This window comes from Phaenicophaeus curvirostris, chromosome 23, assembly GCF_032191515.1.
Source record: "Phaenicophaeus curvirostris isolate KB17595 chromosome 23, BPBGC_Pcur_1.0, whole genome shotgun sequence".
In the NCBI taxonomy this organism is placed as follows: Eukaryota; Metazoa; Chordata; class Aves; order Cuculiformes; family Cuculidae; genus Phaenicophaeus; species Phaenicophaeus curvirostris.
Window position 1 is genome coordinate 3,490,906 of NC_091414.1, and position 24,737 is coordinate 3,515,642.

General features: G+C 54.6%; 2 protein-coding genes and 1 non-coding gene across 8 annotated transcripts in view; all 3 read right to left on the reverse strand.

Moving 5' to 3' along the window:
• Positions 1-2,421: 2,421 nt before the first annotated feature.
• On the reverse strand, positions 2,422-12,483 carry RCC1 (regulator of chromosome condensation 1). Of its 3 annotated transcripts, XM_069875167.1 has the most exons (12): positions 12,461-12,483; positions 11,934-11,969; positions 11,044-11,123; positions 8,046-8,130; positions 7,736-7,923; positions 7,324-7,503; positions 7,142-7,238; positions 6,438-6,560; positions 6,069-6,224; positions 5,609-5,728; positions 4,437-4,589; positions 2,422-3,870 (listed from the first exon to the last, which is right to left on the reverse strand). In XM_069875167.1, the coding sequence occupies exons 4-12, from the start codon at positions 8,116-8,118 to the stop codon at positions 3,695-3,697; spliced, it is 1,266 nt and encodes a 421-aa protein (XP_069731268.1). In that variant the 5' UTR covers positions 8,119-8,130; positions 11,044-11,123; positions 11,934-11,969; positions 12,461-12,483; the 3' UTR covers positions 2,422-3,694. The 3 variants fall into 3 exon arrangements, with proteins under 3 accessions (XP_069731268.1, XP_069731269.1, XP_069731270.1); XM_069875168.1 differs by lacking the exons at positions 11,044-11,123; positions 11,934-11,969; positions 12,461-12,483 and adding an exon at positions 9,312-9,342; XM_069875169.1 differs by lacking the exons at positions 11,044-11,123; positions 11,934-11,969; positions 12,461-12,483 and adding an exon at positions 8,593-8,782.
• Positions 12,097-12,301, reverse strand: LOC138730419 (small nucleolar RNA SNORA73 family). Its single transcript, XR_011339016.1, has one exon. It is a non-coding gene; the product is annotated as a small nucleolar RNA SNORA73 family (small nucleolar RNA).
• Positions 12,484-13,134: 651 nt separating the features above from the next.
• PHACTR4 (phosphatase and actin regulator 4) overlaps positions 13,135-24,737 on the reverse strand; it is a 73,147-nt gene continuing 61,544 nt past the window's right edge. For all 4 annotated transcript variants that reach the window (XM_069875354.1, XM_069875357.1, XM_069875356.1 and 1 more), the window contains 8 exons: positions 19,886-20,468; positions 19,030-19,253; positions 18,461-18,611; positions 17,722-17,777; positions 16,727-16,788; positions 15,793-15,930; positions 15,051-15,127; positions 13,135-14,452 (listed from right to left, as the gene is read on the reverse strand). In XM_069875354.1, coding sequence (XP_069731455.1) covers positions 14,437-14,452; positions 15,051-15,127; positions 15,793-15,930; positions 16,727-16,788; positions 17,722-17,777; positions 18,461-18,611; positions 19,030-19,253; positions 19,886-20,468 — 1,307 coding nt within the window. In that variant the 3' untranslated portion in view covers positions 13,135-14,436. The remainder of the gene's footprint in view (positions 14,453-15,050; positions 15,128-15,792; positions 15,931-16,726; positions 16,789-17,721; positions 17,778-18,460; positions 18,612-19,029; positions 19,254-19,885; positions 20,469-24,737) is intronic.

Genomic DNA, 24,737 nt, shown 5'->3' on the forward strand with positions numbered 1-24,737 from the left:
GCTCCCAAGACAACTCTGGCTGATTCATCATCTCCAAATATTTTAAGTTCTATTGTTCTTCCCAGCCCTTTTTAATTCTCTTTCAACAGGCTCCCTACTCCCACGGGGATGTTTTCCCCTTCCCAGGAGCAGGACCAGCCCTTCGCTGAACGATCCCATCCCACTGGGGAATTGCTGGGGGCTTGTCCCCAGCTGGGGAGGTGGAAGAGGGAATTTCATCGACTCCTGGTAGGATCTGGTCCAGGAAGGACCCTGCAGGGTGGGTCTTGCTGAAAATCTTCTCCAGGCTAAACACCCCCAGCTCTCTCAGCCGCTCCTCGTAAGGCTTGTTCTCCAGCCCCTTCACCAATTTCTGAGCAGGAGGCTTTTGGCAGTGCCGGCAGCCAAGGAAATAAGGACACTCTCAGTGAAATGAAGTAGGAATCCTGTGCACCCACCTGGAGTTTTGCCACATGCCCAAAGATGCTGCGCCCAGGAGGGGACACCCTGGTGCAGAGACACAGGAGCTTCTTGGTGCATCCAGAGCAACCTCCCCAGGTACCAGGTTGGCCCCTCGCACTGGGCTTTTCTTGGTTCATTTTCGCATCTTGAAATTCTTCCCTGTGGGAGTGAGAGGAAGGGGTTGGGAATGGGGCTGCCCTGAGCTGATGGTGAGTGAGGAGCTGGAAGCGGATCTGGACCCACGCGGGATGACATCCAAGGAGGTGAAGATGAAGGAAACACCAAACCCAGGCAGCCTTGGGTTTCCATGAGGGAGGCTGCAAAGCAACACGCTGCTGACCATGGGGTGGTCGCCAGGACACGGGGCCCTGGCCAGGCTGGTTGGTCCCTTGGGTTCCTCCCCTTCTTCTCTGTGCTGCCAGCAGCGACCTGGTGGCCTCCAGCCCTTACCAGGGTGAGTTTTGACCTTCTTAAATTCATTTTCCGTGGGGTTTCAAGCAGCAAGTTACCTATATGAGGTGCTGAGGGACATGGTTTAGTATTTGATAGGAATGGTTGGGCTCGATGATCCTGTGGGTCTTTTCCAACCTGGTGATTCTATGATTCTATACGTACTCCAGCATGTTCATCAGCGCCAAACTCTGTGCCGAGGCACAAGCACAAGCATCCCATTCGGCTCAGACAGTGCCTGGTGAGCACCCAGCCTGTGGCAGGGCCCTGCCAAGCCACCCTCCAGCTGTGCCGGGCTCTGCTCTGTCTGCAGAGGCAGTAAGAATACCAGGAATAGGAGTGCCACGGGGACAAGAAGGGTGCCATGGGGACCGTCTCCTCTCCCTGTCACATCACTGGTCTGGCAGTCTCCAGCACCTTCTCCTGCTGCCATCCCGTGGCTGTGTCCCACAATTGCACACCCGTGTCCGGCACCGGACACAGCCGCGACACCCAAGGGTGGCCCTGCACCCTGACACAGCAGGCACCCACCTCCACGCCTCCCTGAGCACTGTGGTCACAGAGAAGTGGTCCCACAGCTGCCCCTTGCCCTGGGGGAGCAGAGGGACAGAGAGTCCCCCATCCATCCCCGTTTCCCCGCTAAGCGACGGCTGAAGGATCCTGAGCCTCCGCTCAGCTCTGGGTTCCACTCTCCATGGCCACCTGGGTGCAGTTCCCAAAGCTTGGCCGGTGGCACAGCTCCTGTGGCAGCTCAGGGACAAGAACGCAGCAGGGTTTATGGAGAAGCAGCAGGATGGTACACGAGCAGGGTTTATGGAGACAAGGTTTATCGAGAATCATAGAATCACCAGGTTGGAAAAGACCTCTGAGATCATTAAGTCCAACCATTCCTATCTGCCACTAAACCACGTCCCTCAGCACCTTGTCTATCCGCCTTTTAAATATCTCTTGTGGTGATGACTCCACCACCTCCCTGGGCAGCCTCTGCCAGGGCCTGATGACGCTTTCAGCCAAGTTTTTTCCTGATATCCACTACGAACCTCCCCTGGTGGAGCTTGAGGCCATGCCCTCTCGTCCTGTCCCCTGTCACTTGGGAGAAGAGCCCAGCTCCCTCCTCTCCACAACCTCCTTTCAGGGAGTTGGAGAGAGCAATGAGGTCTCCCCTCAGCCTCCTCTTCTCCAGGCTAAACACCCCCAGCTCTCTCAGCCGCATCTCTTGTTCTCCAGCCCCCTCACCAGCTTCGTTGCTCTTCTCTGGACTCGCTCCAGAGCCTCAACATCCTTCTTGTGGTGAGGGGCCCAGAACTGAACACAGGATTTGAGGAGCGGTCTCCCCAGTGCCGAGTCCAGAGGGAGAAGAACCTCCCTGGACCTGCCATTTCTGATCCAAGCCAAGATGCCATTGGCCTTCTTGGCCACCTGCTAACAGCAGGATGGGACACCAGCAGCCCTTGCTCAGCAGTGATCCCAGAGCAGACCGGTGCCCACGGGAGGGTCACCCACCCCTCCAGACCCCAGGGGAAGCCAGGGTTTATCAAAACTGAATTTATTGCAAATGTTAAAAGAGTACAGGTTTTTTTCCTCTCTTTCTCAATTAATCAACCAAAATAACTTTACATTTTCTTTTAAAAAAATCCAACCTATTCCGATCCATTGTACAAGCCTCAGCCCCGCACACACCTTCCCCCTACCGCTATAACTTAATGTATAAAATTGAAACTTCGCAGACCCACTCCTTGCTCCTGGTACCTGGAAGGCAGCACAGAAAGAGAAGATGGGGAAGGCCAGGCGCAGGGAGCGAGCTCCGAGGCAATGGGGAGGAGGAATCCCCGTTGTTCCGAGCGAGTCGCTGCATAGCTGGGTTTTGGTTCTGTCTTCTCAGTGAGGCCCTAACAGCAAATGAAGCTCTTATCTCAGCAAAGGGAAGTGAATAAGTTAAAACAACAAAGTCCCCACACACAGGATGGAGTTTTTCAGCTTTCTGAAGGCAATGGGAAACCGCAGAAGTGGCTGGGACTGCAAAAAGCAGCACTGGAGGTGGCTGCTCCAGGCAGGAGGGAGCAGAAGAACCGGCTCCGGCCACGCCACTTGGGGGATTTTGGCTCAGACCCACAGGAGGTGCTGGGTGGGAGGCAGAAGCCCCCCCTTTTCCAGCAGCCGCAGCTCTGCGTGCAGCACAGGATGGACATTCCCCACCGCTCAGAAGCATCTCCCCACCACAGGCTCAAAGTGTGAGAAAAGAGCTCCCCAGGAGCGGTTCTGCCAGCCTGAGATCTCACTCAGACTGAGCCCAGAGGGGTTTGGTGGATGGGAAGAGGCAAATCTGAGTCAGGAAATAAAAGATGTTCAGGTAAAAGGGATGGGGGGAGTACCCAAAGACTGGGGAAATATGGGGATCTCAGAAAACCTAACGCCCAAACTGTTTTGTTTAGTGAAGAACAAGGCTCTTGGCTTTGCCAGGGCAGGAACTATTGAAAAACAACACAAATGAGAAGTGGAAAACCCATCCAGCCACAGCGCTGAGATCAGTTTAGGACCAAGCAGACCCAGTGGAGCTGACAAGAGCACCGGGCTCCATGGGAAGACAGACACACGCTCGCAGGGAGAAAACATAAGCATCCCTGAAGAGCCCTGCTTCAGCCATGCAGACGCTGCCAGGGCCCGGCTTCGGGAGCCTCCTGCCCTCCCCACCGGCGTCAGCGGGAAAGCGGAGCTGGAAACCGGTTGCCCGATCCGGAAGGAAGGTGGGGTGTGTGCATGGATCCCGGCATCCCGCTGGGCTTGGCTGTGCCGTGTCGCTTCATCAGCTCTGCTCCTTGTCCTTGACCAGCAGCACCGTGTGTTGGCCGCCGCTGGACACGGCCAGGACCGTGCGGTTTTCCAGCTGCTTGCCCGTCATCTCCACGGGGCTCCAGACATCGTCCTCCTCCCCTGTGCCCAGCTGGTAGTTGGTGCCCATGCCCCAGGCAAACGCTCGCCCTGCAACACAAGCCATGGCGAGTTTTGGCTTCCAGGTGGCCACAAGGACAAGGAGACCCAGCGGAAAATCCAAGAGGATTTGGCTCCCAGGCAGGGGGATGAGCGATGGTGCCAGGCATGCAGAAGAGGAGCAGCGCTCAGCAACTCAAAGAGGGGTTATATCTCACAGCCAAGGCAGCGTTTCAGCAGTGGGGAGCAAACTAAATCCATCAGCCCACTACAAACCCTCCTTCCCACAGCTGTGGACTTGGAAATGCTGCGCAAACCGTGCACAGCACCCGAGCAGAGTTCAGACTGCGGAGAGGGACCAGCAGGCCAATGACCCACTCCTGATCAACACCCTGGTGCAAATGTCGCTACCGAGGGCCCACAAAAATATTTGAGCAGCTGCTGCCCGGCTGCCCCAGCGAAGGGGAGCTCAAACACTACCTGGCTCCGGTCCTGACCCAGCCAGCAGCGTGCAATGAAGCTGCACGAGGCCAGCTGGATCCAGGATGAAGCGGCTGAAGGCCGCGGAGGGTACACAGAGCAGCGCTTCCGATCCCTTGGAAGCCCCTGGCACTCACCATCAGTGCTGACAGCGTAGCCGACCGATGCGCCGCATGCGACGGAAGAGATTTTGGGGAGCTCTGGGATGACCGTGGGTGTGCTCTTCTCCTCAGCCCCTGCCCCAAGGCCCAGCCGGCCGTACTCGGCCCTGCCCAGGCTGTAGGCTTTACCTGCGGCACAACAGACACAGGGGAGAGGTGACTCGAGGGGAGAGAGGCCTGCACGGGGTCATAACCAAGCCTTCTCTGCTGAGTCTGACTCCTGGGGGCCCATCACCCCTTTCTACTACACCCTAGATCCAATCCAGGGGCTGCACAGTGGGAGCTCCCCAAAATAAGTCAGTGGGGTGGCTGCCTGGACAGCCTATGAGAGCAGAGCTCACAAGTGATTCCATATTTCTATCATCCTCCCTGCCCTTTGTTGAAAATTCACGCTGCCCTTGTTGCCTCAGACACCAAGGACTTAGAATCATGGAATCATTAAGTCTGGAAAAGACCTCTCAGCTCATCCAGTCCACCCATCAGCCCAACCCCAATGTGCCTACTAAACCATGTCCTGAAGTGCCACGTCTCCATGTTTTTTGAACCTCTCCAGGGATGGAGACTCCACCACTGCCCTGGGCAGCCTCTGCCAGGGCTTCACCACTCTGTCAGTAAAGAAATTTTTCCTAAAATCCAATCTAACCCTCCCCTGGCACAACCTGAAGCCATTTCCTTTTGTCCTGTCACTTGTTACTTGGGAGATGAGACCAGCACCCACCTCACCACAACCTCCTTTCAGGAGCTGCAGAGAGCGATGAGGTCTCCCCTCAGCCTCCTCCTCTCAGGGCTAAACAGCCCCAGGGCCCTTAGCCGCTCCCAGAACCCCCGGGCTCCAGACCCTTCCCCTTCTCCGGACATGCTCCAGCCCCTCAATGTCCTTCTTGGAGGGAGAGTCCCAAAACTGAACCCAAGATTGAAGGTGCAGCGATCCCTGCCCTACTCAGGGTGGCCACCAGGATGCTGATGGGCTTCTTGGCCACCTGGGCCACCGCTGGCTCATGTTCAGCTGCCTGTCAACCAGCACCCCCAGGTCTTTTTCCGAAAGGAAGTCTCCAGCACGTTACCCTCAGCCCAACACCTCCCCAGCCCAGGACAAGGACCACGGGAGTCTCCTCCATCCCACTTCGTGCAACTCCCTTCCCACTCACCCTCCGAGTCGACGCACACCGTGTGGTGCTGCCCACCAGAAAATCCAACCCAGGACTTAGTGGAGTTCTTGAAGCATGTCAAGTTCTGCGGGGAGAAGCAGGGCTCTGTGCCCTGGGTCCCTGCGGGGTGGGATGCACAAACCCAGGCAGATCAGGATCGCAGTCGTGGGCAGTCCAGGCCAGGCACTGGCACCGAGCTGTCCACCCTCAGATCTCAACCCACCAGACCTCACACGGGCTCCCAAGGCCCCCAGAACCAAATTTCTGCTCAAATTCACTGACTGCAGTGGCTGGGACCTAAGGCTAAGCAGCCCCCACTGCAATTTCCAGCTCTGGTGTGTTCGGCACGGCCTTGGTGTTCAGGGTCTGGGGTGCCCAGCAGCATCCCCGCACGGGACCGCGGAGTCTGCAGCCAGACCAAAGCAGGCAGGAGATCTGGAGGGATGTAAGTGAAGCTCACCCAGCTGGTGGTAGTTGGAGAGGCCAAACCCATAGATGTGTCCCTCCTGCGTGACGGCGAAGGTGAAGTAAGCTCCGCAAAAGGCATCCTGGAAGCGGACTTTGCTTCTGTTGCCTTTGCCTCTGACAGGGACGCACTGGGGGACCAGCAGGCGCTCTGAGGGCAGGAGATGAGGCGTCATACGAGGCTTAATGATTTCCACCCTCTTCTTTCCCCCTTAGACCCAGCTTGCTGCATCCAAGCAACTGATTTACACAGAAGCCCTTGAGCCGCAGAGGAAGAGACCAAGTCTCTTTGCTCCTCTGCAAAGCGCAGAGCTGCGGGAGAAGGATGCAGCACCGCACAACTCTGGGCACCAAAGCAACTCACGCAGCCCTTTCCTTCCTCCTCGGTTGGCAAAGAGCGCCGGCACTCGCCCCAGCTGGCCCTGCTCGCCACAGCCGCATGTGAAGAGGTCACCGTCCACCGTCAGCAAGACTAAGTGGTCATTCCCTGAGAGGAGATAGGGGAGATGAGAGAAACAGGAGTCACGCTTCGGAACACCCAGAAGAGACCCATGAGCTGGGATCCTACATGTAAATCCCAGCTTTCTAGAATTCAGTGGGGTTTACTGCACTGGATACCTTGACACCAGCTTCTGGCACAACTTAAACCACCAGGATGTCCCTCTTCTCATCCCAGTTCCCCATCTGAAACTCCAAAGAAGTTTCTCTGGGAAGGTTTAGGGGCACAGGTCACCCACAACCCCACCTGGGCCCTGGATAAGTTTATCAGCCGCTCTGTGCAGCTTCCCAAAGCCTAGAAGAGTGAGCGCTTTGACACTCAAACTCGTGGTTATGGCACTCTCGTAAGATATTTTACATTAAATTGAGTCAAATATTAACAACACTGTTGGGGTCAGAAGAGACACAAGGTCTGTTCTCTCAAGGGCGGGAGGAAAGCAAACACACCCTCATACCTGGCTTGGAGCAGCCAAGAGTGAGGAGAAGGACACGGACCTTCCGGACCTTCACCTCCTCCCAAGGGTTGGAACGCACCAGCCCAGCCTGTGCACACCCCAGGACCTTGCTCACCTGAGACTATTTTAACGACAGGCGCACCGAGCTGAAGCAGCACTGGAACGGAGCTCGTCTTCATGGGCTCCAGCAAGCCAATCACCCCGTTGTTATCCTGGGTGGAAAGAAAGACGTGGGGATGTGAGCCACAAATGCAGCAACCATTAGCAGAGCTTGCAGTGTCTGAGAAATCAACGTACCCGGAAAGAGCCCCAGACAAAGACTCTGCCGTCGTCTGTCAGCGCGGCGGTATGGCTGTCCCCCGCAGAGACCTGCACCACCTTTTCCTGCAGCTCCACCAGTCCTGGTGTGGTCTCTGATCCTTCTGCTGAGGTGTCTCGCCCGAGGGCGCCTTCATCGTTACAACCAAAGGTGTAGATCTGCAGACAAAAAGGGAGACGGTTGGGATGGGACCCAGAAAGGCAACACACAGAGACCCACCAGGCTGAATTATCCCTTAGACACCCTAAAATCCTGTGGTCTGTGGCACGGAGACCACATGGAGCTCAGCTCTGAAGCTGCAGCGAGGTCTAACTCTGGGAAGAGCAAGGTCAAGGTCAGATCCCTGATCCAGGACACATCCCAGAGCTGCCCCCTCCACGCCACACTCACTTTTCCCGTCTGGCTGAGGCACACCGTGTGCATCCCTCCGGCTTCTGCCTGCACGATCATCTCTGGCAACGGCACCAGGGCTGGCTTCTTCCTCTCCATCACGTCTTCCCCGAGGCCCAGCTGGCCAACATCCCCCTGCCCCAGCGTCAGCACCAGCCCCGGCTGTGTCCGGTGGGATGGGTGGGAGACTGTGGGGCAGGAAAATAAAAAATATAACGTACAGGGGGAATAAGACGTCCATCAATGCTGGAGTTTGAACTGATGGAGTTTCCTTCAATGGGGAGTGAAAATCCATATGGTTTTTTTTTACCTTTAAACTTCTTCCTTCCAGGAGACTCTTCTGCTGGCACTGGGCTCTTCTTCGCAGTGCGCTTCCCTGGCATAGTGTCTCGGATCTGAGTGGGAGAGACACCCAGTTAGGGGGGCACCACAGTGGATTGGGGTTTCCACACTGGATCACCTGAGGGACTGGTGATGGGATGAGGATTTGAGTACCCACCTCCGCTCCCAATTTCACAGAATCATGGAATGATTTGGGATGGAAGGGATCTCAAAGCCCATCCAGTCCCACCCCTGCCAAGGGCAGGGACACCTCCCGCTGGATCAGGGGCTCCAAGCCCCATCCAACCTGGCCTTGAACCCCTCCAGGGATGGGGCAGCCCCCACTGCTCTGGGCAGCCTGGGCCAGGGCATCCTCGCCCTCACAGGAATACGTTTTTCCCTCATATCTCATCTCATCTCATCTCATCTCAGTCTCTCCTCTTCCAATCTAAAGCCATTCCCCCTCGTCCTATCCCTGCATTCCCTGATCAAGAGTCCGTCCCCAGCTCTCCTGCAGTAACTCTCACAAAACTTACACATCTATTAGATTTAGGAGAAGCCCCAAGCTCCACTCAAGAAAGGGGCTTTTTAATCTGAGTATTTGTAAGAGCGCAGCTGCTGTTACTTTATCCCAAGCATCTGCTTTCTCTGGCAGAGTAAGAGCCGCCAGGACAACAAGCCGTTTCATAGAATCCTGGAATGGGCTGGGTTGGAAGGGACCTCACAGCCCATCCAGTCCCACTCCCCTGCCATGGGCAGGGACACCTCCCACTGGATCAGGGGCTCCAAGCCCCATCCAACTTGGCCTTGAACCCCTCCAGGGATGGGGCAGCCCCCACTGCTCTGGGCAACCTGGGCCAGGGCCTCTCCACCCTCACAGCAAAACATTCTCCCTAAGATCTCATCTCACTCTCCTCTCCCGCAGCCCAAAACCTCTCCCCCTCCCCCTATCCCTGATCCAGAGCCCCTCCCCAGCTTTCCTGGAGCACCTTTCAGCACTGGAAGCTGCTCTAAGGTCTCCACAGGCCCTTCTCCTCTCCAGGCCGAACAGGCCCGACGCCCCCACCCCCGTTTGAATTCCCCGCGCGCCCCACGTGGCCTCGGCCCTTCCCCGCGCCGCGGGCCCCGCACACACCGACCTCCTGAGACTCCCCTTACCCCCTCCGCAACAAAGGCCTCTCCCCGTTCGCTCCCACCCGTGTGTCTCCGTGTCCTTCCCCCCCCACCCCCCGCCACGGCCGCGCCGCGCTCCGACCTGCGCCCCGCCGGGCCCGCCGAGCCGCGACTGCGCCGGACAGAGCGGCACCAGCGCGGCCCCCGCCGGCCACAGCGCCCCCCGCAGGGCCCGCCGGGCACAACGGCCCCAACCGCCACAGCGCCCCCAGGCGGACCCGCCGGGCACAGCGCTGACTGGAGAGCAGTCGGGGGACGGTAAAAAGGGCTGGGGGGGGGGCAGTGAGAGGAGCAGGGTAAGGGGCAGCGGAGGGGACAATGAGAGGGGCTGGAGGGGCAGTAAAACAGGCTAGAGGGCAGTAAAAGGGGCTTGGGGGGCAGTAAGGAGCAGGGAAAGGGGCTGGGGGGGCAGTGAGAGAGGCTTGAGGGGGCAGTGAGGAGCAGGGAAAGGGGCTGGGGGACACTGGGGGGGGGCAGTGAAAGTGGCTGGGGGACAGTGAGAGAGGCAGTGAGAGGGGCTGGGGGGACAGTGAGGTGGACTGGGGGGGCAATCAGGGAGCAGTAAATGGGGCTGGAGGAACAGTGAGAGGAGCAGGGGAAGGGGCGATAAGAGGGGCAGTAAAACAGGCTGAGGGGTAGTAAAAGGGGCTTGAGGGGGCAGTAAGGGGCAGGAAAAGAGGCTGGGGGGCAGTGAGGCAGACTGGGGGGGACACAGTAGAAGAGGCTCGGGGGACAGCAAGAGTCGCAGGGAAAGGGGCAGTGGAGGGGGCAATGAGAGGGGCTGGAGGGGCAGCAAGAGGCTAGGGGGCAGTAATAGGGGCTGGGGGGGCAGCAGAGGGGGCACTGAGAGGAGGGTGGACAATAAGGGGTGATGTGAGCAGGACACAGAAGGGGCAGTTGGGGGGGGGCAGAGGAGAGATGAAGGGGGGGGCAGTAAGGGGCAGCTAGCAAGAGGCTAACAGTGACTGGGATAGTGAGCTGGGGGTGAGAAAAGGGAGGAGGGGGTTAAGAGCTGGAGTGGGGGTCATCGAGAGAGCCGGGGGCCAGCGGGACTAATGAAGCCATGAGGTAGCTGAGGACAGGGCACAACTTTGGTTTTCCAAACCAGTACGTGTCCTGTCCAAATGCCTGCTTGATGCTGCAGCATTTTCTGCTGCCTTGCAGTCATCTTGGAACTCATTGTTCCAATTCACTTTTTTATTTGATAGAATAAAAAGTGAAACCCAAACCCAAAGTATTAAGTAGCAGCACAGATTTCACGCTTGAAAATTAGACACAACACGAACGCTTTTATTCAGGGTGGTCAGTTTAATCCAGAATAAACAGTTTACAATGAGAAAACCGGCATCGATTTCCCCCCTTGCAATTTCCCACCCCGGCTGAGCGATGTCGGGGTGAAGCAGGGCCAAGGGTGGCCCCATCGAGGGGTGCAGTTACACGTCCCCAAGTCAAAAGCCACACAGGGAGCTTGTGGCTTCTCTTTCTCATTCCTGACATTCCAGGCTCCCACCTTTGTTCTCTGTGGCCCCTTTCAGGCACACACACACACACCCACACACCAAGTTCACCGTGGCTGAACCTACTTTCCATGCTGCTCACCCACACGAGCCCTGCCTCATCCTAACACACAATTCATCCACCACAGAACTCGCCACACAATTCCATGTGCTCCTGCCTTTTGAGGTAGAGGCCTGTAACATGCAGCTCAGCCAGCAAATGCCACTGGAGGCCACTAAACAGGCAGCTTCTGCCTCCAGCCCTCTCTCATCATATTTTAAGCACAAATTCAACTAGAACTGAACCTTAGCTATCACCTTTAGATTATTCGGGCCAGTGCTCACCCTCTCCCACTAGAGACAGTGATTTTCTGTTGTTCACATCCATCACCAAATACCTGCAACAAAATTTAAAAAAAAAAGAACTTAAATTCACTCCTTGTCAAGAAGCACAAAAGCCATCAGCAACATGACAATCAGGTGAAGCCCAGCCACATGTTCCCAGTCCCACATGCCCACCACGTGCCCTCCTCCCACAGGATGATCCCAGTGTTTCACCACCCACACGGATCACACACCCCTTTCACAAAGGCGGAAAATGCTCTAGGACTGATTAGCATGAAAAAAAGGGCGATTACAGAGTCTAAACTGAAGCCTTCTCGGCTTTCCACTATATTTTGTAACTGCTTTCTCAAATACTCCACCGCAGCCTTTTTAAATAACTCCACTTCAAGGATTCCCTTGCTCATCTTCCAAAATATTGAGCAGTCAAAAGCCGAGGAACATCCAACCCATATTTTCACTGTTAAACAATGCCTCTTAAGTCTGCATTAGCAATTAGATTACTTGAAACCAACCTAATTCGGCTTCCCTAACCGGGTTTTAAGTACCTCAAGCTTCATAGAATCACCAGGTTGGAAGAGACCCACCGGATCATCGAGTCCAACCATTCCCATCAATCACTAACCCATGCCCCTCAGCACCTCGTCCACCTGTCCCTTAAACCCCTCCAGGGAAGGTGACTCAACCCCCTCCCTGGGCAACCTCTGCCAGTGCCCAATGACCCTTTTCATCAAAATTTTTTCCTAATGTAAGCTTATTTAAGATATAAATAATTAAGACTTCTGTAACTATGGATTGGTTTGCGTTGGAAAGGTCCTTAAAAGCCAACGAAGTCCCAGCCCCCAAGTATAAACAAATTAACTTACCTTTCAAATCCGTGCTCCCCTGACTCCAAACTAGAGCTAAAAAGATGAAGAAAAGCCATTTTAAGCTGGTGTTTGAGGGCTTACCCTTCCCCTTTCCCACCCCTGTCGCGCAGACAGCCCATCTCCCCCCATCCTCAACCCCCAAAGCCGTTCTGCATGGCAGAGCTGTTTCCTGCATGGTTTATCTCCTCCTTCACCGCCCGAGGGCTCGGAGAAGCGGTAGGAATATGCAGGCTGCAGACTCGAGGCCCGGCTTGCTCTCCAACGTCGTGGAAAGGGACTATACGTCACGGGCCCGAAGGCCTACGCTCCCCTGCGCCACACGGGCAGAGCCTGGAGAGAGCGACTTCTCCGGATGCCCACGTTGGGTTCAAAGCACTTAAGCCAATGCCTTCCAACCAACCCGGCCCTGCCGAGCTGCGACCGCCCGTACAGCTTCCAAACTACAGGGACCCCACGCCAGAGCGGAAGAAGGAGGAGAGAGAGCGAAGGGAAACGCCACATTAAGCGCAGAGTAAGGAACTTACCAACCTCCCCCACCGCTCGCCGCGAAGAAAGAGACCGAACAGCCCCCGCGCCGCGGTATTTATAGGGCGGGAGGGGGCGGGGCCTGAGCGCGCATGCGCATCAGCACGCGCGCGGTGGGCGGGAAAATAGGGGCGGGGAGAGAGAGTGGGCGATGCTCGGCGCATACGCAGTGACAGGGCGGGAAAGGGCGGGCTGTGGTTACGCATGCGCAGTAGGAGGGCGTGATGTGGTTACGTATGCGTAATGAGAGCGGGGACGGGTTACGCATGCGCAGTATGAGGGCGCGGGGGGGGTTGGCGTATGCCTAGTAGGCAGGCGGGAGGTACGCATACGTAGTGGAACGGCGGGGCTGAGTTACGCATGCGCAGTGGGAGAGGTGGTATGCATAGCGGAAGGCGGGCAGACGTTACGCATGCGTAGCGTTACGCATGTGCAATGTGAGGGCGGGACGGGCTACGTATGCGTAGTGTGAAGGCGGGTTACGTATGCGCAGCCGGAGGGCGGGGCTTGGCGTACGCCTAGTAGGCGGACGAGTTACGCATGCGTAGTGGGAAGCGTGGCGGGAGTTACGCATGCGTAGGGGAAGGGAGTTACGCACACGCACTGTGAGGGAAGGCGCCGTTTGGCGGGAAACGCTGCTGCGCAGCCATGACACAAAGAACCCCATGACCACTAAACGGGTTTTAAAATAAAAAACAAACCCCTAAAATACTTTTATTCCATAATTAAAATCTGCGGATGAGGAGATTGACATACAACGCGTGCCCAGGGAGCAGCGCCTAGGGGCTCCCAGCCTGGATCGGGGAAGAGGGCGAGCCCTTCCCTCGCTCCCACGCCCTCCTCAGTGCTCCCTTCTTCACGGTTAGTGGCATCTCACACCTGGGATGGGGTTTGTACACGATACAGCAGTGGCCGACGCCAAATTTCTTAAAAAAACCCACATTTGGGAAGAAGCAATACGAGATAGTTCTCAAAAGAGAAAGACTTCTCTTTTTTAAGGTCACTTTTTAAACCTTCTTCCCCTCTTTTCCATGCACACAGTAAAATTATCAAGTTTCCAGTAGGTTCAGCTGTTAAAAATGAGAAAAGGCAAGTTTCACCCTGATTTGGGAAAGTAAAAAACATCCGAGAGGAAGCCACGATAAAAACAATTCCCCAAATTAAAAAGTTTTTAAAAGGCAGCAGTCTTTTCCTGGGTCTGCAATTCGTTACACAAGCCTGGAGATCTCTGATCCATCACAGCGAGTGTGAGAGCGTGGGGAGGGAATGTTTTATACACTTGTGGTTTCTGTTTTCTTTACAAAAAAAAAAAAAAGATGCAGCATATGTTAATATCTACACGATTCCCTTCCAGGACAACAAACCGTTGGTCAGTAGTGATTCAGGACATTTAAGGACATGACAGAGACGCAAGCAAAACCAAAAAATTCCAAGTCATGTCAGTTATCTGCCAGGTCGGCATCTGCGCAGGGTTCTCTGTACACAGCTAATATACACACGTGCTTCCTAGCACATCTGCTCTCCGATCCTCAAGCTTTCCAACACCAGAGCTTCTGGGGGTTGCCCCCCCTTCCTCTTGGTAAGGCAGAGGAAAATGAAGGAGTTTCACCCCCAAAAGGAGTAGATACAGCTGAGAACTGGGCTTGTCAGGGCTGAGAAAGGGAGCTGGGGAACGAAGCGTTCATTCACATGTACGTGGTCTCCTGGCAGGGACGCTGGCGCCAGGGCAGAGGCGTATTGCTGAGCTGCACGAGGTATAGTGTTCCATTCCAGCCTGATGGCACTCGAGACGTGTTTGTTCCAGTGAAATGCTACATTCAGACAGGATTCCCCCTTCCCTGGCCGAAAGCCCTTTTCTGGATATGTTTTGAAGGCAAATCTTGGGATAGGCGAGGGATACCCTCGCTGTATTGCCTAGAAGAGGGACGCAGAGAACTTCCAGTACTCTTGGGTCTCTTGCTCCCTTCTTGGAAGATTAAGGTCGATGGTACCTAAAAGCCAAGTGAAAAATACAAGTGTCACTCTTACAACTCAGGTTAAATGATTCCAAGGCAGTAGAGATGGCCAAAAGAGTAAACTGAATTACCTCTGAAATCTCAGTCCTCACAGAAGCTGTTAGAATCATAGAATCATGGAATGGTTTGGGTTGGAAGGGACCTCACAGCTCATCCAGTTCCAACCCCTGCCATGGGCAGGGACACCTCCCACTGGATCAGGGGCTCCAAGCCCCATCCAACCTGGCCTTGAACCCCTCCAGGGATGGGGCAGCCACCCCTGCTCTGGGCAACCTGGGCCAGGGCCTCCCCACCCTCACAGCAAAACATTTCTCCCTAAGATCTCATCTCAATCTCCCCTCTTTCAGCTGAAAACCGTTTCCCCTCGCCTCAAACCAGCCACAGTTTAGGGAAGAACAGTCTAAATTCATGCCTCCTCCTCCTCTGGTCACCCAACACCAGTAGAAAGGGACATAACATCCCCAGCTGCTGTACAAGCAATCTTCCTAGGATTTTAATTCTTCCTCTCAGCTCCAACCCTGCAGCACAGTGCTCCCAAGAAGACTGAAACTCTCAGTAACGTGTTCTCACTCACCTCGTGAACTGCTTGCTGTCCTCGTGGACTTCCATTTCACAGCTCTTAAACTCATTCAGCTCCTTCCGGATGGCAGCCTACACAAAGAAGGAGAGATCTTTTTTATCTCCTGTGAAGGCATGTGTATATATAACCCTGTCTCCCATCTCAAGGGAGCGCAGACATAGCAAGAAGGTGCCCCTGCTCAGGGCTGATCTGTACCACCCTGCAGCCGTGAAGGGTTAAGAGCAGTTTTGATATGCAGGGCTGAGTCTCACGGCTCCCTTACCAAAGGGAAGAGCTGGGACTGCAGCAGCCACCCCAGCTTTTGCAGGCCGTTCGCACTTGGCTGGGTTTGATCTGCCTCCACATGGAGGGTTGGCCAGTCCCCGCAGGCAGCCAGGGAAGACAAAACCAGACCCATTCCCTGTCAACTCCCTGCCTGGGCCTGCCTCATCCTGCAAGGAACAGCACTCTGACCAACACCCTGTTCCTGGCATCCCAGAAGCTGAGGCAGAGGCCAGGCTGGCGTGCAGACCCTGCCCCCCTGGGCTCCATGTCACCGCGGAGGGGCAGGAGCAGGGCTGGGTACAGCACACACGGGGTGAGGGGACACTGGTGGTGCTTGGTGGGGTGGCAGAGGGAAAGACGAAGAGGTGAAGCAAAAGAAACGGAGCAGATCTCCTTGGCTCACACCCTTTTGCATGAGACACCCCGATCTGGCTCCTCTATCCACACCTGGGGACAGGGCACTCCCTGTTACCTTGTCAGCCGGCGTTAGCTTTGTCCATGGCTTATCCGCTCGCCGGTCATAGTCTTGAGCATCTGTTACTTCCACATATTCATTAAACCTCAGGATCTTCCTGGCCTGCAGCTCTGCCACCGTGGGCCTTTGGCTAAGCTGAACCCCACCAAGAACAAAGAAAGTTAGTTTGTGCCACGTCCACGAAGCTGTTCAGGAATAAGCATCCCAAGCAAAACTAAAGCCAGTTCCGTCACTGGACCCAAACCACAGACACTGCGAGGTCCTATGAGGAGCAGGCAGACCCGCTTACAGGCAGGGTAATCTCATCTAGATCATGAGGTAGCCTAGGGCAGAACCAAGGCCTCACTGCCAAGGAGAAGGAAGCCGCTGTGGGGTTTGGGAACAGCCACTGCAAGGGCAAGCCCTGCACGGCACCTCCAAACCAAGCAAGGCTGTTTCCTGCTTCAGCAACAGCAGCGTTCCCATTTCATACTTGCACGCCCTTGGGAAGTCTCTTCTTCCCAACCAGAAGTGACTTGGATTCAATAGCCAAAAGCAGCTGTTGCTCTGCTCAGTTCTCCCATGCTGCTATGACTTTAGAGATGGATTTTGGGAAGCCTGGTGTAAAAGCTGCGTCTACTGAATCACTCTGTTAAAGCCAGGCCAGCACTAGCAAATCTCTCAAGTGCCAGGAGCCCAGTTTAGTTCTCATCTAGCTTGTTATGCCTGATGTCAGCTCAGATCTGCCCCTGACACACGTGGCGGCAGTGCCAACTGTTCACCACTGGCGACAGCCTGTGTTCCAAAGCCACTGCAGTCAGAGGGCACCGGGGACACTTACACAACAGCCCTGTGACTTCACCCACAGCGAGGTACCTACGATGTGCTCATCGCCACCACCATCCCCGCCAGCTCGGCCAGATGGCGATCACAGCACGAGAGCCAGCAGTACCTTTCTGGTGAGCCTGCGCTTGATCTCGCGCTTCTCAGCTTGACGGTCGGCTTCATTTTTCGCTGCCAAGGGAAAATATACATTTTTCCTGTAAGCATCATTCCAACCCGCAAATCCTCTTCCTCTCATTTCCCTTTTCCTAGGGGTGAAGGGGAAAGGGAATTGGGAGCCCAACCGCTTGGTTTTAGCTGATGAAATTGGCCATGTCTGGGCTAAACTGTGAACGTTTTGAAGAGTGCTTTCTGGAGAATATTGACCTCTATCAGATTATCAACATAGCCTGAAGTGTCTGCACTTATTGCAGGCAAAGCAATGCAATAAGTACTCAAATACCCCCTGACAGTGGCAATATGGGTTTTTACACAGCACGTGTCACTCCCTCCAGCCCCGCGTACGTACGTTAAAGATTAACGGCTGTAATTGTCAAAATACACCCGAGCCACTTTGCCAATTGCTCCTCCCCAAAGCCATTTGCTCAGTGTTTAAAGAGAATAGCAGCGCAGATAAATATTTTAAACGGAAACTTCCTGAACTGACGTTTCCCTTTCCTCGAGATGTTTATTTAAAGCTTTTGCAGAGGGAGATGTGGCCAAGAGAAACAGCAGTGGCTGAGCGATGAACTGCTGCTTTTTGGATCGCACAATACAACACTCTAACATCTGGACCGCAAATAAAAGTCCAGCCCAAACAAAAACACCTTTAGCAGCCCTTGCTGTGGAACATCAGGGTCCAAACGCTTTTCCCTGAGGTGGCAGAAAGGAACAGGCTATGATGCTTTGAACTGTATTGCTTGGTACCACTGCTAAGCTCTGATTCCACCCAGTGCCAGTGTCTGATTATAATGAAGTACTGGGGAGAAATAGCAGAACTGCCTCTCTACAGCAAAATAACACAGCACGGTCCTCCAGTTCTAAGCAGATTCCAGGTAGACTCGATCTAAGTTGTTAAAATAAACTTATTTTATTACTGAGGACCACTAGGGAAGCATTACTCACGCTGAAGTATGTTCCTTTGCTCCAGTTCTTCCGCTGTCGGCCTCTGACTCAGTCGCCTAAAGAAAAGCATGACAATTGCACGATATTTTATCTGGTTACCCCTCAGCAGGGGATGAGGAACTCGCTGTTGGGTCTCAGTGCACTGGAAAGCCTCCCCCGACATGCCTCAACCCACTGGTGGAGATCACAGTGGCCCTGTTGTGTGCTCTCCTCCACTCCAAAGCTTAGGGAACTACTACGGCCTCTCAAAAGCTCAGAGGCAACTTTGCAGGGAGCTCAAAGAGATGGTAGAGCCTAGACCATCAATAGTCCCAGCTTAATTCACCACCTAACACATCAGCACTCAGCCTGCCTCCATCCCTGTCTTTCACACCGCCCATATTTCACAGCCATAACGTTTCTGTAGTCCCTGAGATTCACTCCTCACAACCCATTTAGCATCTGGAAACAGGGGCCTGTCAGGAGATGCTGCTTAACTCCAGGAAGAGCTTCCAGCTTCTACAGCCTAGGGGGATAGGCAACACTTAACCTCCCAGCCCTGACCTAGCAGCAGTGCCCAACCATCCCTTACATACCAGCACAGGCTGCTTAGACATGAATCATAGAATCACTAGGTTGGAAAAGACCCACCGGATCATCGAGTCCAACCATTCCTATCAAAATGGCAACATGGCAACAGCGTCGTCCAGTCCCACCACACCGACGGCTCAAACCCTACACCCTCCTCCATTCTTCATACCTGATCAGCGTTGTCCCAATCTGGTGCCGAATTTCATTCCACTCCTCCTTGCTCTTCCGAGGGAAGACAATCTTCTCCTCCTGTGGCGCGGTTGTGTTCCCCAGCTTTATAGCTAGCGTGTCTTTCCTCTTCACTTTGTTAGCCAGCGTGCCTGTGGGGAGGAGAAGCATCAGGATACCAGCGATATGAGCCGCGAACCCCTGGCAGCTGCACTCTCCCCTCACACCTGCTTTCCCACCTCTGCACTACAGCTCCGGAGCGAGCCAGAGCCAGTCACTACAGCTGCAGCCAGCGTTCCTGCGTGATGCCAGGCTCACCTAACGCCATCCCACCTTGAGGGCTGGGACAGCACAAGCTGTTGCAGGAGCCACCTGCAACTGGAAGGGGTCATCTCAGCAGGTGAGCGTACGGTTTGGCTGTGGAGCCTTTGGAAAAGTGAGGACATGTGGTACATCATGAAACTAAGAACCAGCTGCTGTGTGAAACAGTTCTTTGATTCAGAGCTCAATACAGCCAGGCACACGTTCAGCAGAGGGGGAAAAACACCAGCTGCAATGTCAAAGCCTTACTGTTGTGGCTTTCATCTTCTTCCTCATCCTCATCATCTTTGTACAGGATGGGCCCCTCCGAGTCCGAGTCGCTCATCCCTTCGTCTCCTTCCTGCTCTTCTGGCAGGACCTGGGGTACCAGTTTGGGGATGACGGTGACAGATGGCACATCTCCAATATACACACGGGGACCCAAATTCTGCTCTTCTTCTTGGTCATCGTCTTCTTCTTCCTCATCGTCTGGACTAACGAGAAGCACACTATTACATCTCTTAACCCCTGGGATCAACACCCTGTCCGCTCTCCTCCGCCCACAGAAGGCAGTTCTGAAGGGACCCCAGGAATCAGAGATGCCAGAGCAGCCCCACGATCCTGCAACCATCCCCTCTCCCAAAGCACAGGGAGATCTGGCAGAGGAAATGCCAAAGGCAGGTTCTTTGCAGAACCTCCCACCCTCCTACTTTGGGATTTGCAAGTTCAACTCTGTTATAATACAGGACAGTCCTTTCCCCGCTTCTGTTTTGCAAAATGAAAGGCTAAGGAATGCCACGAATGGATGAAATCCAGGACTTCGTTTTGTCTTAGTGCAATTAAAGACAGGCCTGGATTCCTGGTATCGGTCTCTGTGTTTCCAGTCTGGAACCCATTTGCCTTTGTGAGCAGCAAAATCCCTGAACCAGAGTTAATTTCACACGGAAGATGCACTGGGCCCCCAGGAGGCTGAAACAGAGATTCAGCCAAGAGGCAGAATGGTTTCTGGGTTATCGCAAAGCACCGCAAAGACACCAGCCCTGCACACAGCCCTCCCTCCCCATCCCAGCCTCGAGGCTGGGGCACGAGCCCAGCGCAACCCACACTGCTGCCAGGAGGCACTCACACTTTGAGCATCTCGATGGTGACAGGCAGGGACCTCGTCCTGCCCAGGGTGCCATTGTCTTCTCCAAACCCATCGTTCTCAAAGAGCAGCGAGTGAGCCCTGTGCGAGCCCTCGGCAGGCGGGGTGGCAGGCAGAGGACTGGCCAGAGCCTGCTGGATACGGATGTGCAATGGGATTTGGGGCAGGCGAGGCAGCATGTGTGGCTCAACAAACCCTTGCTCTGCCGTCCTTTTTGACACTTCCAGGGACCTGAAGTCTTCAGGAGGAGGAGGAGGAGTCTCTTTGGGTAGGTCTAGGGAGCGAGGAGGGTCCAGGAGAGGGGTGGAGGCAGGCAGGGGCACACGCGGAGGCTCGGGCGGGATGTGTGTGGGCAGCGGTGGCGAAGGTGAGGGCGGCGGGTAAGCAGAGGTCATGTGGAGCGGTATTGGCGCAGGGCGGTTCGATGTCACCGTCCTGTCGTTCGGGGGCTTGGATGTGATCGCTGCCTCCAACGCGGTGTTAGGCGGGAGGCCTCGCTTCGGCGGGAGAGGAGGGGAAGGCTTGGACAAGGCTGTACCACTGTTTATTGCTTGAGAAAGTTCAGCTGAAAATAAAAACCACAAAAGCCATTATGTTTAACAGGTAATTTGCTAGGCACCACTGTGGGATAAGCACAGCAAAGTCCTCAGAGCCTTGGACTGAGCAATCTCAGCTGCTTTTGTGCTAGAATCCAGTGCCAGGAATAACCAGGTTGTGTGCCTCTTGCTTGTCCTTCGGGCAGCAAAGGTAAGACTTGGGAGAGCAGCCAGAAACATGCAGGCTGAGAGAGGTCTGGGTGTCCTGCTGCTCTAGAGAGAGTAGCAGCAGCCGCCCTCAAGTGACAGCAGACGGAGCTCAGCCGGACCCCCTCGCTGCCTCAGCCAAGGAATGCAGGTATCTGGGGCACGTACAGCTATATTTACAGCATCGGTTTGCAAAGGAATCTTAGACATCCTGGACATCCCAGACACCAGTTGTGTTTACAGCACCTTTGCACATTAAAACACTGTTCGGGAAAGGAAAAGTGAGAAAACAAGAATGTGCTTCCCCCCTTCCCATTCATCCGCCAGACCCAACCAAGAACACCTTGCTACCGGCCGCTCCTGCCTGAGGGTGAGGTCCTGCTCTCCTCCCTCTGCGCTCTGTTCCTTAAGCAACACATGAGCTTCTCCACAACTACAAAATAACTAGCGACACTTCCAAAAGCATTTAAAAGCCTTGAGACTACATAGAGTTTGCCGGCAGTGCAGGAGGGAGGGAGAAATGGAGACTGTGTCCTATCATGGAAAACACCCACAGCAGGCAGGTTCAGGCTCCTCACTCACCCCTTGGCTCCTAGGAAAGAAGATCATAGAAACATGGAATGGTTTGGGTTGGAAGGGACCTTAAAGCCCATCCAGTTCCAAGCCCTGCCATGGGCAGGGACACCTCCCACTGGATCAGGGGCTCCAAGCCCCATCCAACCTGGCCTTGAACCCCTCCAGGGATGGGGCAGCCACCACTGCTCTGGGCAACCTGTTCAACAGTGCGGACCGCTCTTGCTCTAGGAGTTTGTAGCATTTAACGTTTGTCTATTAATGGTTTCTTGGGCTTGAAAAGGTTTTGTTTAAAGAGGATCAAATTCACTGCGTGTTTCACTGGGCGCTGGTCACACAGCGGTGGCCCAGACACGGAGCTCGGAGGAATCCATGGTACCAGACACCACGAGAGGGTGCTGCGAGCGGGAGTGTTTCACTGAGATAAGGCTGCATAACTGGAGAGAGGTGGGCGCATTTTTGAGATGTTTAGCATTTTCAGACTTTCCCCTTGTAGATTAAAGGTCAGATTGTGCAAAACATCGAGTGCCCTCAGGTCTCATCAGCCCCAGCCCAGAGGGATTCCAGTATCTCCTTAAAAGTTCTCGAAACCTGGCAGGATCAGGCTTTGAAAGGGACCAAGTAGCTGGGAGAAGGAAGAGATGGGAAAGGGCCAAGTGCTGCTTAGAGCATCCTCCTGAGCCAGCCTCCCTCCCTTCAGTGCGATAAACCCAGTGCACCGATGGCACAACCTCTTGTGATGTGTCACCGCGGCCAGAGCTGGAGCTCCAGCACTGTGGGTCCCAAAACCTTCCAGCTCCAAGGCGGCTGCCAAGTTGCTGATGCAGATTAAATTCCCACTCCCCAAAAGTGTTTCCTGAGCTTTACGTTTTCGCCACTGCATCCAACATCAGAACTGCTCAGAGAATAAGCGTAAGGGAGCATCTTCACGAGGGAACAAAGGGGCGATTGCACACTACAGAATCACAGAATAGTTTGGGTCCCAACGGACCTCAATACCCATCCAGACCCACCCCTCTGCAGTAATCAGGGACACCTCCCACTGGATCAGGGGCTCCAAGCCCCATCCAACCTGGTCTTGAACACCTCCAGGGACGGGGCAGCCACCACTGCTCTGGACAACCTGGGCCAGGGCCTCTCCACCCTCACAGCAAAACATTTCTTCCTAAGATTACACCTCAGTCTCCCCTCTTGCAGCTGAAAACCCTCCCGCTTCGTCCTGTCCCTGCACTCCCTGATCAAGAGCCCCTCCCCAGCTTTCCTGGAGCCCCTTTCAGTACAGGAAACTGCTCTAAGGTCTCCCTGGAACGTTCTCTTCTCCAGGCTGAACAAGCTCAACTCTTGGCCTGTCTTTGGATGGACGCTCCTGCCTTGTCTTAGCATATAACAGCAGCGCAAACACAAACGCCTGAGTCTGAGCATGCATCAAAGACCTGTGGAGACCTCAAGCCCATTCCACTGCTTCTGTTTATCTACAGCAACAAAATGAGGCTTGCACAGCAATGACTGCTCGCACGCTGCAGTTACGGCTCCATGGCCCTGCAGAGCTGCAAAGCCTCTCTCTGCAGCCGCCTTCTCAGCCAGGAGACAAGAGAGGTGGCTGCTCTCCTCTCCTCCCCTCCACACCCCTGCAGCCGCAGGAGCAGCCAGCCCAGCCCTGCATTGTTGGCGAGAGGCACAGCCCATGCCTCAACCTGCGTTCCACAGCCTCCTGCTGTCTTCAGCCACATGTTTTGTTCCACAAGTACCTCCTGTGGTGAGCGCTGGGGCATTTCAAACACCGTCTGTGCAGAGTGCAAGCAGCTTAAAGAAAACAAGAAAGTATTTCATGGAGTGCTCAGGCACGGTCAGACTAATCAAGCTGGTCTGGCGTACAGGAGTGGTGAACACCAAGCAAGGCCGCTTGCAAAACCTGCTGGAGCGAGGAGCAGCCCCACGCAGAATGAGTGATGGAGTTTGTACTGAAAGCAGACAGGAACGGGCACGTGATCTTCGCTTCTGCCACTGCCTCCCAAAGCACACCTGGGAAAAGCCTCCTGTTTCAGTGGTAACAGCACAGAGCTGTCCGAATCGTTGAGGGTGGGGAGGCCCTGGCCCAGGTTGCCCAGAGCAGTGGTGGCTGCCCCATCCCTGGAGGGGTTCAAGGCCAGGTTGGATGGGGCTTGGAGCCCCTGATCCAGTGGGAGGTGTCCCCGCCCATGGCAGGGGTGGAACTGGATGGGCTGTGAGGTCCCTCCCAACCCAAACCATTCCATGATTCAATGATTCTATGATCTTCCCAGGAACCTCATTCCTGGTTGGCATTAGTTTCTGCTACTCAAACCCAACAATTCACAGGTGGTTTGTGAGCGATGAATGGGCCATCGGCTGGAAGTTCTCACTTACTCCATCAATGTTGCATCTTTAAAGCCTCTAGAACTCCTAAACAGAACAGGAATTCACTCAGCTTTAAGAAACTATCTCCAGATCTGCTTGGAAAAGTGACAGGGGTAAAGACATTCAATTATTTAAGGAGAAGGATTCAGCTCAAATTACAGCTGAGCAGATTTATCCACAAGACAAGATCTAAGGACTTTATCCATGGGACAATAAGGCAACACCCTGGCCACAGACCTTAGAGAAGGGGCCTGGGTATAAACAGGGAAGTCTGAGTGATCCCTGCCAGCTCCTGGCCTCTCTGTACCAAGTGGAAACCACACGCCTCAGCAGCAATGGCCAGAACAGACACTGCCTGGTGTAAGATGTATTTTTCGGTTTTGCTTTTTGCAAAGATATCTGAAAGCATCAATTTTCACCAACCACAGTCTCACAAAGCAAAAATCGCACAGACTATCCACCAATCCCAGCTGCCCATAGCTGAATCCCAGCCCTCAGTGAAGCATTGACATCCAAAGATGTCGTCTTACAGCTGACAGAAATGCCTTCCCCTCGACTTGAACCAGCCCCTCTCCTGCCAAAAGAAGGCGAGGATTCCCTCCTGCAGGGAGCTGTTGGAAACACGGATGTCGGACAGATTGGATGGCAGAAGACGCCAGTAATTGCATTGTTCTCAGCACACGTACGCTCTGGCTAACGCAAGTCTGAGCACAAACCCAACCGTATTCAAGAAAGACATTTGTGATCATAGAATTAAGCTCTCCTTCAGTTTTGCTCCTTTTCATCCATTTTCTTGCTCTGATGTAGAATTACAGAAAGATTTGGGTTGGAAGGGACCTCACAGCTCATCCAGTTCCAACCCCTGCCATGGGCAGGGACACCTCCCACTGGATCAGGGGCTCCAAGCCCCATCCAACCTGGCCTTGAACCCCTCCCAGGGATGGGGCAGCCACCCCTGCTCTGGACAACCTGGGCCAGGGCCTCCCCACCCTCACAGCAAAACATTTCTTCCTAAGATCTCATCTCAATCTCCCTTCTTGCAGCTTTAAATCAATCCTCCTCGTCCTGTCCCTGCACTCCCTGATCAAGAGCCCGTCCCCAGCTTTCCTGGAGCCCCTTTCAGTACTGAATTTAGAAGCTGT